This window comes from Pleurodeles waltl, chromosome 10 (genome assembly GCF_031143425.1).
Source record: "Pleurodeles waltl isolate 20211129_DDA chromosome 10, aPleWal1.hap1.20221129, whole genome shotgun sequence".
NCBI lineage: Eukaryota > Metazoa > Chordata > Amphibia > Caudata > Salamandridae > Pleurodeles > Pleurodeles waltl.
This window is the reverse complement of record NC_090449.1, coordinates 35044107-35058535: the sequence shown is the minus strand read 5'-3', so window position 1 is coordinate 35058535 and position 14429 is coordinate 35044107. Positions and strand designations below refer to the sequence as shown.

Here is a 14429-nt window from a genome sequence, read left to right as displayed (position 1 = left end):
TGGCATAGTAAACACGGGACCCACGTCTGGGCATACCCTTCCCACTTGGGGCAACAAATGCAAAAAGAACAGTTGATGGACAGAATGCAGACGTGGGTCCCGGGCTCACTGTGCCACTGGATTCAAGCTAGCCTGGCTGATGAAGGGTGAAACCCTGAAACCGGTCCCAGGATGCCTGTTTCCGGTCCAGGGAGGACCTGGCCTGGCAGTTCAGGCTGGACTGTTCCCATGAGGAACAGGGTCAAGACTGATTTGCATATACCTGGGTCTAAACTGGGGTGTCATGGTGAGCAAAAGAACGATGGATTAAACCCAGATCTGTGACTGGGGGTGAATGTTTGATTGGTTCCACATCCCGTCCATCATTTGTGTTTTGCTTTGCTTTTGCCGCCATAAGTGCGCCTGGTATGCCCAGACGTGGGTCCCGGGCTCACTATGCCACTGGATTCAAGCTAGCCTGGCTGATGAAGGGTGAAACCCTGAAACCGGTCCCAGGATGCTTGTTTCTGGCCTGGCACTTCGGGCTGGACTGTTCCCATGAGGAACAGGGTCAACACTGATTTGCACTGATGACTGAGTCTAAACTGGGGTGTCATGGTGAGCAAAAGAACGATGGATTAAACCCAGATCTGTGACTGAGGGTAAATGTTTGATTGGTTCCACATTCCGTCCATTATTTGTGTTTTGCTTTACCCTTCCGTCTCTGCAGCAAGGCCTCTCTCTATCCTGGCTTCACACAGACTCTAAACCATGCTCCAGATGCAGGGGTCAGAGGGCACGCCACCCTTCCATCCCTGCAGCAAGGCCTATCTCTATCCTGGCTTCACACAGACTCTAAACTATGCTCCAGATGCAGGGGTCAGAGGGCACGCCACCCTTCCGTCTCTGCAGCAAGGCCTCTCTCTATCCTGGCTTCACACAGACTCTAAACCATGCTCCAGATGCAGGGGTCAGAGGGCACGCATCCCTTCCATCTCTGCAGCAAAACCTCGCTCTAACCTGGCTTTACACAGACTCTAAAGCCATGCTCCAGAAGCAGGGGTCAGAGGGCACGCCAAAGGCCTCACTCTAGCCTGGCTTCACACAGACTCTAAACCGTGCTCCAGATGCAGGGGTCAGAGGGCACGCCACCTGCCTGCATCCACTCTCACTAATGTAGGGCGCGGTAAGCCTCGTGCAGAACCATCTGCGGATTTGGGTTGTTCCCAGGGTTCCATGCGTTCATCTGCTTGTTAAGCATCGAAGACCCGAAAGGGTGGGGGCGATGACGTCCCCAGCCCCAAGCGGGAAAGCTGCCTGCGATCTGCTGGCCAATTCCAGGCGAGGCATCAGCCTCTGAAAATAAACTCAGCAGATCTGCAATCTGTTTACAGACCCCATGCTTTACGCATGTAATCTCACGGTAACGAGGGGATGTTCAATCTGATATCTGGTCTCTCAGTGTATTGCGTCTGTGCTCACTGCACGCACTGGTACCCTAGAACTCTGTGTGCTATATCTGTAATATACCTGTCCATACCCAAGCGGAGAACTCTCAATAACTGCATCTGTGCACACTGCAAGCACTGGTACCCTAGTACTCTCAATGTACTATAAACTCTTATATACCTACCCATACCTGAGCGGAGTACTCTCGAAGTACTGCGTCTGTGCTCACTGCATGCACTGGTACTCTAGTACTCTGTGTACTATATCTGTAATATGCCAGCCCATACCCAAGCTGAGTATTCTCAATGAATGCATCTGTGCACACTGCATGCGCTGGTACCCTATTACTCTCAATGTACTATATCTCTTATATACCGATCCCTATCCGAGCTTAGTACTCTCAGTGGCTACATCTGTGCTAACTGCATGCAATGGTACCCTGATACCCTCAGTTTACTATATCTGTACTATACCTGCGCAAACCTGAGCTGAATAATGTCAATGACTGCATCTGTGCTCACTGCATGCACTGGTACCCTAGTACTCTCAGTGTGCTATATCTGTACTATACTTGCACATAACTGTGCTGAATAATGGCAATGACTGTATCTGTGCTCACTGCATGCACTGGTACTCTAGTACTCTCAGTGTACTATATCTGTACTATACCTAGCCATACCCGAGCTGAGTATTCTCAATGTACCGCGTATGTGCTCGCAGCCTGCACTGGTACTCTAGTAGTCTCAATGTATTATATCTGTACTACACCTATGCATACCCAAGCTAAGTACGCCCAATGACTGCATCTGTGCTCACTACATGCACTGGAACTCTGGTACCACTCAGTGTACTATATCTGAACTATACCTGCCCATACCCGAGCTGAGTACTCTTAATGTACTGCGTTTGTGATCACAGCCTTCACTGGCACTCTAGTAGCCTCATGTATTATATCTGTGCTATACCTGCACATATCCAAGCTGAGTACTCTCAATGGCTACATCTGTGCTCACTGCATGCAATGATACCTTCGTGCTCTCAGTTTACTATATCAATACTATACCTGCGCATACCCAAGCTCAGTACTCTGTGTTCTGCATCTCTGCTCACCACCTGCACTGGCACTCTATTACTCTCAGTGTACTATATCTCTACCATACCTGGCCATACCCAAACTGAGTACCCTCAATGCACTGTGTCTGTGCTCACTACCTGCACTGGTACCCTAGCACGCTCAGTGTACTGTATCTGTAATATACCTGCCCATACACAAGGTGAGTACTCTCAATGACTACATCTGTGCACACTGCATGCACTGGTACCCTTGTATTCCCAGTGTGCTAAATCTGTTCTATACTTGCCCATACCCGATCTGAGTACCCTCAATGACTGCATCCGGGCTTATAACCTGCACTGGTTCCCTAGTTGTGTCAATGTACCATATCTGTACTATACCTGCCCATACCCAAGCTGAGTACTCTCAATGACTGCATCTGTGCTCACAGAATGCACTGGTACTCTAGTACGCTCAATGTACTATATCTGTAATGAACCTGCCCATACCCAAGCTGAGTACTCCTAATGGCTGCATCTGTGCACACTGCATGCACTGGTACCCTAGTACTCTCAATGTGCTATATCAGTACTATATCTGCCCATTCCTGAGCTGAGTACTCTCAATGTGCAAAGTCTGTGCTCACAGCCTGCACTGGTACTCTAGTATTTTCAAGTCCTATATCTGTACTATACATGTGCATACTTGAGCTCAGTACTCTCAATGGCTAAATCTGTGCTCACTGTATGCAATTGTACCACAGTACACTCAATGTACTATAGGCGTACTAAAGCTGCACCTACCCGAGCTGAGTATTGTCAATGCACTGTGTCCATGCTCACTACATGCACTGGTACTCTGGTACTCTAGTACTCCCAATGTACTATATGTGTACTATACTTGCGCATACCTGAGCTAAGTACTCTCAGTGACTGCATCTCTGCTTATAGCCTGAACTGGTACCCTAGCACTCTCAGTATACTATGTCTGTACTACACCTGCCCATGTCTGAGCTGAGTTCTCTCAATGACTGCATCCGTGCTCACTGCATGCACTGGTACCCTAGTACTCTCGATGTACTATATCCGTACTATACCTGCACACACCCGAGCTGAGTACTGTCAATGTACAGTCTCAATGCTCACTGCATGCACTGGTACTCTGGTACTCTAGTACTCCCAGTGTACTATATGTGTACTATACCTGTGCATACACGAGCTGATGTCAATGACTGCATCTGTGAACACTGCATGCACTGGGGTGTACTCTAGTATTCTCAGTGTGTTATATCTGTACTATGCCTGCCCATACCCAAGCTGAGTACTCTCAATGACTGCATCTGTACTCCCTGCATGCACTAATACTCTAGTACTCTCAATGTACTATATCTGTAATATACCTGTCCGTACCCAAGCTGAGAACTCTCAATGAATGCATCTGTTCACACTGCATGCACTGGTACCCTAGTACTGTCAATGTGCTATATCTGTACTATGCCTGCCCATTCCCGAGCTGAGTACTCTCAATGTACCGAGTCTATGCTCACAGCCTGCACTGGTACTCTAGTATTCTCAGTGTCCTATATCTGTACTATACATGCACATACCTGAGCTAAGTACGCTCAATGGCTACATCTGTGCTCACTGCATGCAATTGTACCCCAGTACACTCAGTCTTCTATATCTGTACTATGCCTGCACGTACTCGGGCTGAGTACTCTCATTGTACTGCATCGCCTGCACTGGTACCCTAGTACTCTCAGTAAACTATATGTCTGCAATACCTGCCCATGCCCGAGGTGTGAACTCTCAATGACTGTATCTGTGCTCACTGCATGCACTGGTACCCTAGTACTCTCAATGTACTATATCTGTACTATATCTGCACATACCCGAGCTGAGTTTTGTCAAAGCACTGTGTCCATGCTCACTGCATGCACTGGTACTCTGGTACTTTAGTACTCCCGCTGTACTATATGTGTACTATACTTGTGCATACCTGAGCTGAGTACTCTCAATGACTGCATCTGTGCTTACAGCCTGAACTGGTACCCTAGCACTCTCAGTATACTATGTCTGTACTATGTCTGCCCATATCCGAGCTGAGTACTCTCAATGTCTGCATTTGTGCTCACTTCATGCATTGGTACCCCAGTACTCTCAATGTACTATATCTGTACTATATCTGCATGTATCCGAGCTTAATACTCCCAATGTACTGTATGTGTACTATGCCTGCATATACTCGAGCTGAGTGCTCTCAATGACTGCATCTGTACACACTGCATGCATTGGTAGGTACCCTAGTAATCTCACTGTGCTATAACTGTACTATACCTGTGCATACTTGAGCTGAGTACTCCCAGTGACTGCATCTGTGCTCACTGCATGCACTGGTACCCTCGTACTCTCAATGTACAATATGTGCACTCAATAGATACACCTGCATACCAGAGCTTAGTACACTGAATGTACTTTGTCTGTGCTCACTGAACTGGTACTCTCATATTCTCAATATACTATATCTATACTATACCTGCATATATCCAAACTGAGTACTCACAATTACTGAATCTGTGCTCACTGCATGCACTTGTACCCTAGTACTCTCAATGTACAACATCTGCACTCAATATATGCATCTGAACACCAGAGCTGAATACTCTCAATGACTGCATCTGTGGTCACTGCATGCACTGGTACTCTCAATGTACGGTGTCTGTACTCACTGCATGCACTGGCACCCTAGTACTCTCTATGTACTATTGTACTCTGCCTGAGCTCACTGCATACACTGGCACCCAAGGACTCTTAATGTTCTGTGTCTGTGCTAGTGTTCTCAATGTACTATATCTCTACTATTCCTGTGCATACCCAAGCTGAGTACTCTCAATGACTGCATCTGTGGTCACTGCATGCAGTGGTACCCTAGTACTCTCAATGTACAATATGTGCACTCAGTATATACACCTGCATACCAGAGCTGAGTGAACCGAATGTACTGCATCTATGCTCACTGCATGCACTGGTATCCTAGTACTCTCAATGTACTATACCTGTACTATTCCTGTGCATACCCAAGATGAGTACTCTCAATGACTGCATCTGTGGTCACTGCATGAAGTGGTACCCTAGTACTCTCAATGTACAATATGTGCACTCAGTATATACACCTGCATACCAGAGCTGAGTGAACCGAATGTACTGCATCTATGCTCACTGCATGCACTGGTATTCTAGTATTCTCAGTTAACTATATCTGTATTATACCTGCCCATCGCTGAGTTAAGCACTCTTAATGACTGCATCTGAGCTCACTGCATGCTCTGGTACTCAAGTATTTTCAGTGTACTATATCTGTACTATACTAGTGCATACTAGAATTGAGTACTCTTAATGACTGTGTCTGTGCTCACTGCATGCACTGGTACTCTGGTATTCTCAGTGTACAACATCTGTACTATACTTGTGCATACCCAAGCTGAATAATCTGAGTGACCACATCTGTGCTCACTGCATGCGCTAGTACTCTATTATTCTCAGTGTATTATATCTGTAATATACCTGTGCATACCCACGGTGAATAATCTCAATGACTGCTTCTGTGCCCACTGTGTACACTGATAACCTTGTACTCTCAATGTACTGTGTCTGTGCTCATTGTGTACACTGGCACCCTAGTATTCTCAATGTACCGTGTCTGTGCTCACAGCATGTACTGTACACTAGTTCTCTATATGTACTGTATCTGAGCTCATCATATACAATGGCATACCAGAGCTGAGTACTCTGTGTACTGCGTCTGTGCTCACTGCATGCACTAGTACCCTAGTACTCTCAATGTACTATAGCGGCGCTCATTATATGTACTGGCATACCAAAGATGAGTTCTCAATGTACTGTGTGTCTGCTCCCTGCATACACTAGTACCATGTACTCTCAATGCACCATTTATGCACTCAATATATACACTTGATACCCGAGCTAAGTACGCTCAGTGTACTGTGCCTGTGCTCACTGCATGCACTGGCTGCCAATACACCAACGTTCTCATTTCAAACTCCTCATACACATATTCAAGGAACTACACAGCTTGGGCTCCACCTACCTGATCAGTTGCATCTCTTTCTACCAACCACCCAGACACCTCCGCTCCGCAGGACTCCTACTCACACACATCCCACGCATGCACACAAGATCAGGAGGACGGGCGTTCTCTTCCATCGCTCCTAAAGTGTGGAACTACCTCCCACTCCACATCAGAGCTTCCTCCGCTCTTCTTGAAGTCTGCAAGAAGCTGAAGACCTGGCTTTTCAATTACCCAACCTCCCGTAGGCAGGGCGAGGCACATACCTGCCCAGCGCCAGGATACCCTCGCGGGTGATAATGTGCTTTACAAGTACACAGAACATAACACAGGTACTCTAGTACTCTCAATGCACTATGTCTGCGCACAACATATCCATATGCGTACCGAAGCTGAGTACTCTCAATGTACTGCACCTGTGTCCACCGTATGTACTCGTACCCTAGCCATGTACTCTCAATGTTCTGTATCTGCACTCAACATATACACTGGTATACCAGAGCTGAGTACCCTCAGTGCTCACCACATGCACTAGTATCATAGTCCTCTCAATGAACTATATCTGGACTTCATATATACACCTGCATACCAGAGCTGAGTGCACTCCATGTACTGTATCTGTGCTCACCACATGCATTGGTACCCGAGTACTCTCAAAGCACTATATCTGCGCTCAGCGTATACACTGGCCTTCCCGAGCTGAGTACGCTTAATGTACTGTATCTGTGCTCACCACAGGCATTGGTACCCGAGTACTCTCAAAGCACTATATCTGCGCTCAGCGTATACACTGGCCTTCCCGAGCTGAGTACGCTTAATGTACTGTATCTGTGCTCACCACAGGCATTGGTACCCGAGTACTCTCAAAGCACTATATCTGCGCTCAGTGTATACACTTGGCCTTCCCGAGCTGAGTACACTTAATGTACTGTATCTGTGCTCACCACAGGCATTAGTACCTGAGTACTCTCAAAGCACTATATCTGCGCTCAGCGTATACACTTGGCCTTCCCGAGCTGAGTACACTTAATGTACTGTATCTGTGCTCACCACAGGCATTGGTACCCGAGTACTCTCAAAGCACTATATCTGCGCTCAGCGTATACACTTGGCCTTCCCGAGCTGAGTACACTTAGGGGCTTATTCCAACTTTGGAGGAGGTGGTAATCCGTCCCAAATGTGACGGATTTACCACCAGCCGTATTACGAGTTCCATAGGAAATAATGGACTCGTAATACGGCTGGTGGTATATCCGTCACTTTACCGTCACTTTTGGGATGGATTACCACTTCCTCCAAAGTTGGAATAACCCCCTTAATGTACTGTATCTGTGCTCACCACAGGCATTGGTACCCGAGTACTCTCAAAGCACTATATCTGCGCTCAGCATATACACTGGCCTTCCCGAGCTGAGTACGCTTAATGTACTATATCTGTGCTCACCACAGGCATTGGTATCCGAGTACTCTCAAAGCACTATATCTGCGCTTAGCGTATACACTGGCCTTCCCAAGCTAAGTACGGTTAATGTACTGTATCTGTGCTCACCACAGGCATTGGCACGCCTAACCGTGTACTCTCAATGTACGCCGTGCTCTCTATACGGACTGCCATATCTGAGCTGTGTGCTATCAGTGGACTTTATCTCTGCTCACCCTATGGACTGATATGATCTACCCATGTGCTACGAGTGTAGTATTAGTGTAAGGCGTATCCCAGCCGTGTGCTATGAATGTGCGCTATCTGTGTTCCTCAAACTCACTTGCATCCTCTGCAGAGTCTGATGTCTATAGATTTCTGTGTGTGCTGTCCTTTCTCTCCATGAACTGTGCTTACTAGGGTAATGGGTTGTAACATCTCTAATTCTATGGTACGGCTTTAATGTGCATGTGCTGTCCGGGTATACTGTCATGACTCTAAGGCCCAGATATACTAGAAAATGATGGAGTGCGGTGCTGCGCCACATTTGGCAGCGCCCCGCTCTGTAATTTTAAAAATGCAGGGATGCGGCGTGTATAATAGAATATGGCAAACCCCAGTATTTCCCCCTGCGCCGGCGATGAATTTGCTGCTGAGCTTCAACGCAGCCACCTTTGTGCCATGGAGCAAGGATGGCTGCATTGAGGGGAGATGGGTTTTGTGCAGGATGGGACACTTCCTGCACGAAAACAATCTTAAATGGCGATTTGCTCTTTCTATGTGTTCTGCAGAATGAAATGAAGCATTTCTCCTCGTTGCACCACTCTAATGCCACCCCTGGAGTGGCGTTAGATTTTGGCGCTGCCTCAGGTGTACGAAATATCGTAAATCTGGGGCAGCGTCAAAGTGCAGTGGGTGTTGCTGTGTCAGGCCCACAGCAACATCCATTGCACGGCCCTTCCACACAAAGTGCCGAGTGTGAAGGGGCCGTACTTACAAAGTCGCACTAAGCCACAAAAAGTGGCTTAACGCCATCTTGTAAATACGGTGCAGGGCATTGCGCCACTGAAGCGCCCCAAACAGTGATGCTCCGGGGGCAATAGGACCTTGTAAATCTGGCCCTAAGTCCTGTAGTATCACTTTACTCTACATCTCACCACTGGATATACTGCCCCTACTCTACGGGTTTTGTGAGTCCCTTGCTGTTGCATGACTACACTGTATACACAGTCCACATTCCAGCCATATGTTCTGATATTCCTGATCTGTCTCTTTACTCACATGTGTTCTCCGTGAACAATGTCTATACTCTTACCCCGGTGTGCATCACCTCCAGTTTCCATACCATCACTTTCGTCCTTCTATAACCTCTATACCGTCCCTCTGCTCTATAGATAAGCTGTCAATACACTAGCCCTGGGCGTATAATCTTTCCCCCGAATGCTGTCTTTGCAATGCATGCGTCTTACAGATATGCGCTCTCTACTGTACTATGGGTAGTAAAATCTATGTATCCTATACTGTTGCTTCATCACAGCATGCATATATTCCCTCGCTGATACCTCTACAACCTCTAGCAAAGTGATGCCCAATTTATAACCCAGGTACTATTGCCTCGCTCTAGACATGGTCTCTTCAGTCACACAGGTTACACTCTTTAGTAGACTGTGCCTTCAGATACACAAGTGCACACTAGCCCTTGGGAGCTGTGCCTTGATACTGTGTCTTTGTTGTACGTGTGCTCTGTGAATGGCCTGTCTTGAGTTACAATATCCCCAAGTTCTGAACTCCTCTCTGATTCCACTGTCCCTATACTACTCATGCTTTACTCTACATATGATCTCTCGAGATACTCCAGCCATAGGCTCGCGAAGCTTGACATGTGACTGATTCTGCCCCTGGTCAGGTGGGGGTTACCAGCACAGGTCTGTTGAGAAATCTGCCAGCTTCCCAGTGACCAGTTGTCCTCTGGTCAAATGGCAAAAAGCCATAACAAGGCCTTTAGAAGGATTCAATTCTGTGGCTGTGGCATCTACCACGTGAATATGTGTTTGCCACAGTTGCCATATAATCCTTGCGCATCATTTTAAGATTTTAACAAAAATATTGTTTCTAGCTCAATTGTTGCATTAAAAGTTACTAAAAATACAGCAACGTGTTTGCCATGCAGTGGGAGGCTCTTAGCAAAGGATGACTGATTTTTATTTCAGTTGCCTATTGTATCTCTGTTTATTATTTGCCATACACACCTATGCCACAGCTTATATATTTCTGTATTTGAGTGTTAAACTAGTAATAACTAGGTGAAACATGTGCCCAGACAATGTTAACCCGTGAAAATGACAAAATATTGATGTAACAATATCATAAAATGTGGTACAATATACCACACAACTTGTCTTTTCTTGATACATAATTTAGTCAGCACTGGCACATAATTTGGTTCTCCCATGTTGCATAATTCCAGTGGCCCTGCCCATAACCCAGTAAATCAAACACAGAAGTGAAGAAAGTTGTAAGGAGGGGCAGGGCAGGCCTACCTTGTCAGCAGACTGTGCAGTACCAAAGAAGATGGGCACAAAGGCCAGCCAGATGATGCAGGTGGTGTACATGGTGAAGCCAATGGGCTTAGCCTCGTTGAAGTTCTCGGGCACGCCGCGGGCCTTGATGGCGTAGACAGTGCAGGTGACCATGAGGATAATGCTGTAGCTCAGGCAACAAATGAGCGACAGGTCAGACATGTCACACTTCAGAACCCCCTGGGCGGACTCTGGGTTGGGTGTGCGCTGTTCCTCATAGTCAATGACGCTGTGTGGTGGCCGCACGCCCAACCACACCACCACAGCCACCACCTGCACCGAGATGAGGCTGAAGGTGATGGCCAGCTGCGAGGCTGGGCTGATGAAGCGGGGCGGTGTCACCGACTTCTTGCCCTGCTCGAAGATCCTGTAGATGCGATTGGTCTTGGTCAACAGGGCCGCGTAGCTGATGCACATGCCCAGGCCCAGGAAGAGACGACGGAAGGCGCACACAACCACCCCAGGCTCCGCGATCATCAAGAAAGTGATGGAGTAGATCAGGAAGAGGCCGGTGAGCAGAACGTAGCTGAGCTCGCGTCCTGAAGCGCGCACCATGGGAGTATCATTGAAGCGTATAAACGTGACGATGATGAAGCTGGTGGCCAGGATGCCTAGGATGGCCAGAAAGATGGGCAGCACGGCCCAAGGAGAGTGCCACTCCAGTTTTACAATGGGGATGGGGCGACAGGCAGTGCGGTTGGCACTAGGCCGCATGTCGAAGGGACACAGTTCGCAGGTGAACTCGTCCATTTGGTACTGGTAACCGTCACACAGCTCGCAGTGCCAGCAGCAGGGCACGCCCTTCACCATCTTCTTGCGCTCGCCGGCTTCGCATGGCAGACTGCAGACAGAGGGCGGGATCTCACGCTCACCACCAGCCCATTGCATCTCTTCAATCTTTGGAGAAAAAGAAGAGAGGGTAAGGAAAAGGGGAGGTACCAGGGAAGAGAGTAAAGGAGCAGGAGAAAGAGTGAATGGGCAGCCGAGGAAGCCAGTGATAGAATATGAGAGTGGGGGAGATGAAGAAAGAGGAGGGGTAAGAGAGAGGGAGCACAGAAAAGTAGGAGAGGTGACAAGAAATGAAGCAGACAGAGGTTAGAGGAGGTTGGGAAAGAGGAGGGAGCAACAAGTGGAGACAGTAAGGGAGAAGTTACGTAGGCAGGAAGTACCAGGGGCCAAGTAGACCCAGGTAAAGATGCAGGAAAAGGGTGATCAAAAAGTTGGGGCATTCAGACATTAGAAAGTGGGCAAAAGCAGTGAGCCAGTGGTGTTGCGGAAGAGTTAAAATTATTCAGAGGTGAAGGTAAGAATGGGGAAGAAAAGTAAAATATTGAGTCAACCCCAGATAGGGAGGAAGGCAACCAAGATATCAGAGGGAAGCATCAAGTCAAGAGATTGTTAGGGATGTTGAGATTTGGTGGGAAGAACAGGGGAGATGAGTCAGAAGACACCAAAAGGAAGTCCAGGTATTAGGGGAGAAAACAATGAAGTGAAGAGTTGGGGGGTAATTGAAAGAAACAGTAAGAGAGAAGGCAAATGATGAACAATGAGAAAATCAACATTTACTCCCAGAAGATCTAACAACAAATACATGTGATATCTGGACAGTTCCTGCGTCTTTCTTCAAAGCAAGCAGCCATTTTTATGTAGTTCGTCTTACCTGCCTCCAGGAGCTATGTGCTCGGCCCAGGCCCACCCCTCCCATCTTGGATCCCCTCTAACTCCAGCAGCCTTTTAGAGGCATTATATCAGCCTTCTCCGAGTAGCTCGTGTGCTACTAGTATCTCTCCAACTACCTGTAAGTAGCTCAAGTGTGTGCAGCCTCGTCTACTAAATGAGAAGGCTTTTGTTGAGCTGAATTAAATAATATATGTATCCCAAAACTGAAAGGTGTGCATTGGAGACAAAAATATGTGTATTTCAAGTACTCATAAGATGATGTTTGGAGACAGAATGGTTGGATTTCAAAAATATTTTCAACCAGATATTTGAGTGGTATATTATGTGGTGCTGGGGAGACTTATTACTAACATTATCTTGGTGTCAAAAGCATCTCTGCTATGGATGGTATGTGGTACCTATGTAAAGGGATTTAAAACTACCAAAGCCTTTTTACATTACTGCCGGCAACCCTGCCTGGTGCAGTAAGGTGATCACTGCTGGTAATCCTGCACATGCTGAACTCTAATGTAATTTCTTTCCGATGTGGTCACTATTACAACCCTAATAATATTAGTGGTTCATTGATCATAAGAAGCTCTTATAACAGAAAAGGTTGGACATCCCTACGCTAGATGTCCTCTTTAAGCCCAGACCAAAGAAATCAGCTATGTGCAAAGCACTACAGGTTCCCTGTAGGCCCTGCGTCCTAACTTCAGCAGCCATCTACACAGCATTACAGGTTACCTGTAGGCCCCCCACAGCGATGTACAGAGCACTACAGATTTCCTGTAGGCCCTCAGCCATACTACAACAGCCATGTACAGAGCACTACAGGTTACCTGTAGGCCCACAGCCGTGTACAGAGCACTACAGGTTCCCTGTAGGCCCTGCCTCCTAACTCCAGCAGCCATCTACACAGCATTACAGGTTACCTGTAGGCCCCCACAGCGATGTACAGAGCACTACAGGTTTCCTGTAGGCCCTCAGCCATACTACAACAGCCATGTACAGAGCACTACAGGTTACCTGTAGGCCCACAGCCGTGTACAGAGCACTACAGGTTCCCTGTAGGCCCTGCCTCCTAACTCCAGCAGCCATCTACACAGCATTACAGGTTACCTGTAGGCCCCCCACAGCCATGTACAGAGCACTAAAGGTTTCCTGTATGCCCTCAGCCAAACTACAACTGCCATGTACAGAGCACTACAAGTTACCTGTAGGCCCACAGCCGTGTACAGAGCACTACAGGTTCCCTGGAACCCACAGCCATGTACAGAGCACTGCAGGTTACCTGGAGGCCCACAGCCATGTACAGAGCACTACAGGTTACCTGGAACCCACAGCCATGTACAGAGCACTACAGGTTACCTGGAACCCACAGCCATGTACAGAGAATTACAGGTTACCTGGAGGCCCACAGCCATGTACAGAGCACTACAGGTTACCTGGAGGCCCTCAGCCATGTACATAGCACTACAGGTTCCCTGTAGGCCCACAGCCATACTACAACAGCCAGGTACAGAGCACTACAGGTTACCTGTAGACCCTGCCTAACTCCGGCAGTCATTAACAGGCATTATGCTCATCCTTTGGGCTACGCCTAACTAGAGCAGTGTGAACACTGTAAAGGCATTTGTCTTAGTATAACTGTTACCCGCTTCAGCCATTTTCTTTGTTATGCTAACATGGCCTGCAGGCTACGCTCATCTCTTAACACTGAGGTGTGCTTTGTTTTGGGACCCAAGATGTGAAGTTGTGAATTACAACGCTCAAACAAAAAATTAATGAAGTTTTCTTCAGCAGTAGCCAATAACAGGCACTCCATGCTCTTTGTAGGCCCTGAATATCTCCAGGAGCCATGTTCATGTCCTGTGCACACTGTAGGCTCTGCCAGCTCCCAGGAGCCATTTTCAGACTCTTCATCCTTCTATCAGGTCCTCCCTAGCTCCGGCAGCCACTTCTGGGCAACACACGTGCACTGTAAGCTAAGCTCTGCCTAGCTATAGCAGCCAACTTCAGGCACTGCAAGCTCCTTCTAGACGTCACCTAACTCCTGATCAGGTCGGGTACAGAAGGTGTTTCTATTTATATATTGCAATAACGTTTCAATTGATAATTTAGTTCAGTTGGTTTTGGCAATCACTGGGTTGCTCTAGGAAGAGATTGTCTGAATGTGCTGACTATGAGATGAGGGGAAAGT

At 47.5% G+C, this 14429-nt stretch overlaps 1 protein-coding gene and 1 long non-coding RNA gene across 3 annotated transcripts in view; one reads left to right on the top strand and one right to left on the bottom strand.

Annotated features, from left to right (window-relative positions):
- LOC138260997 (metabotropic glutamate receptor 6-like) overlaps positions 1-14429 on the bottom strand; it is a 202891-nt gene that overhangs the window by 42990 nt on the left and 145472 nt on the right. The window contains exon 9 of the mRNA XM_069209587.1: positions 10529-11464. Within this exon, the coding sequence (XP_069065688.1) occupies positions 10529-11464 (936 nt within the window). The remainder of the gene's footprint in view (positions 1-10528; positions 11465-14429) is intronic.
- LOC138260998 (uncharacterized) overlaps positions 1-14429 on the top strand; it is a 111250-nt gene that overhangs the window by 59017 nt on the left and 37804 nt on the right. The gene's annotated exons all lie outside the window — the stretch shown is intronic.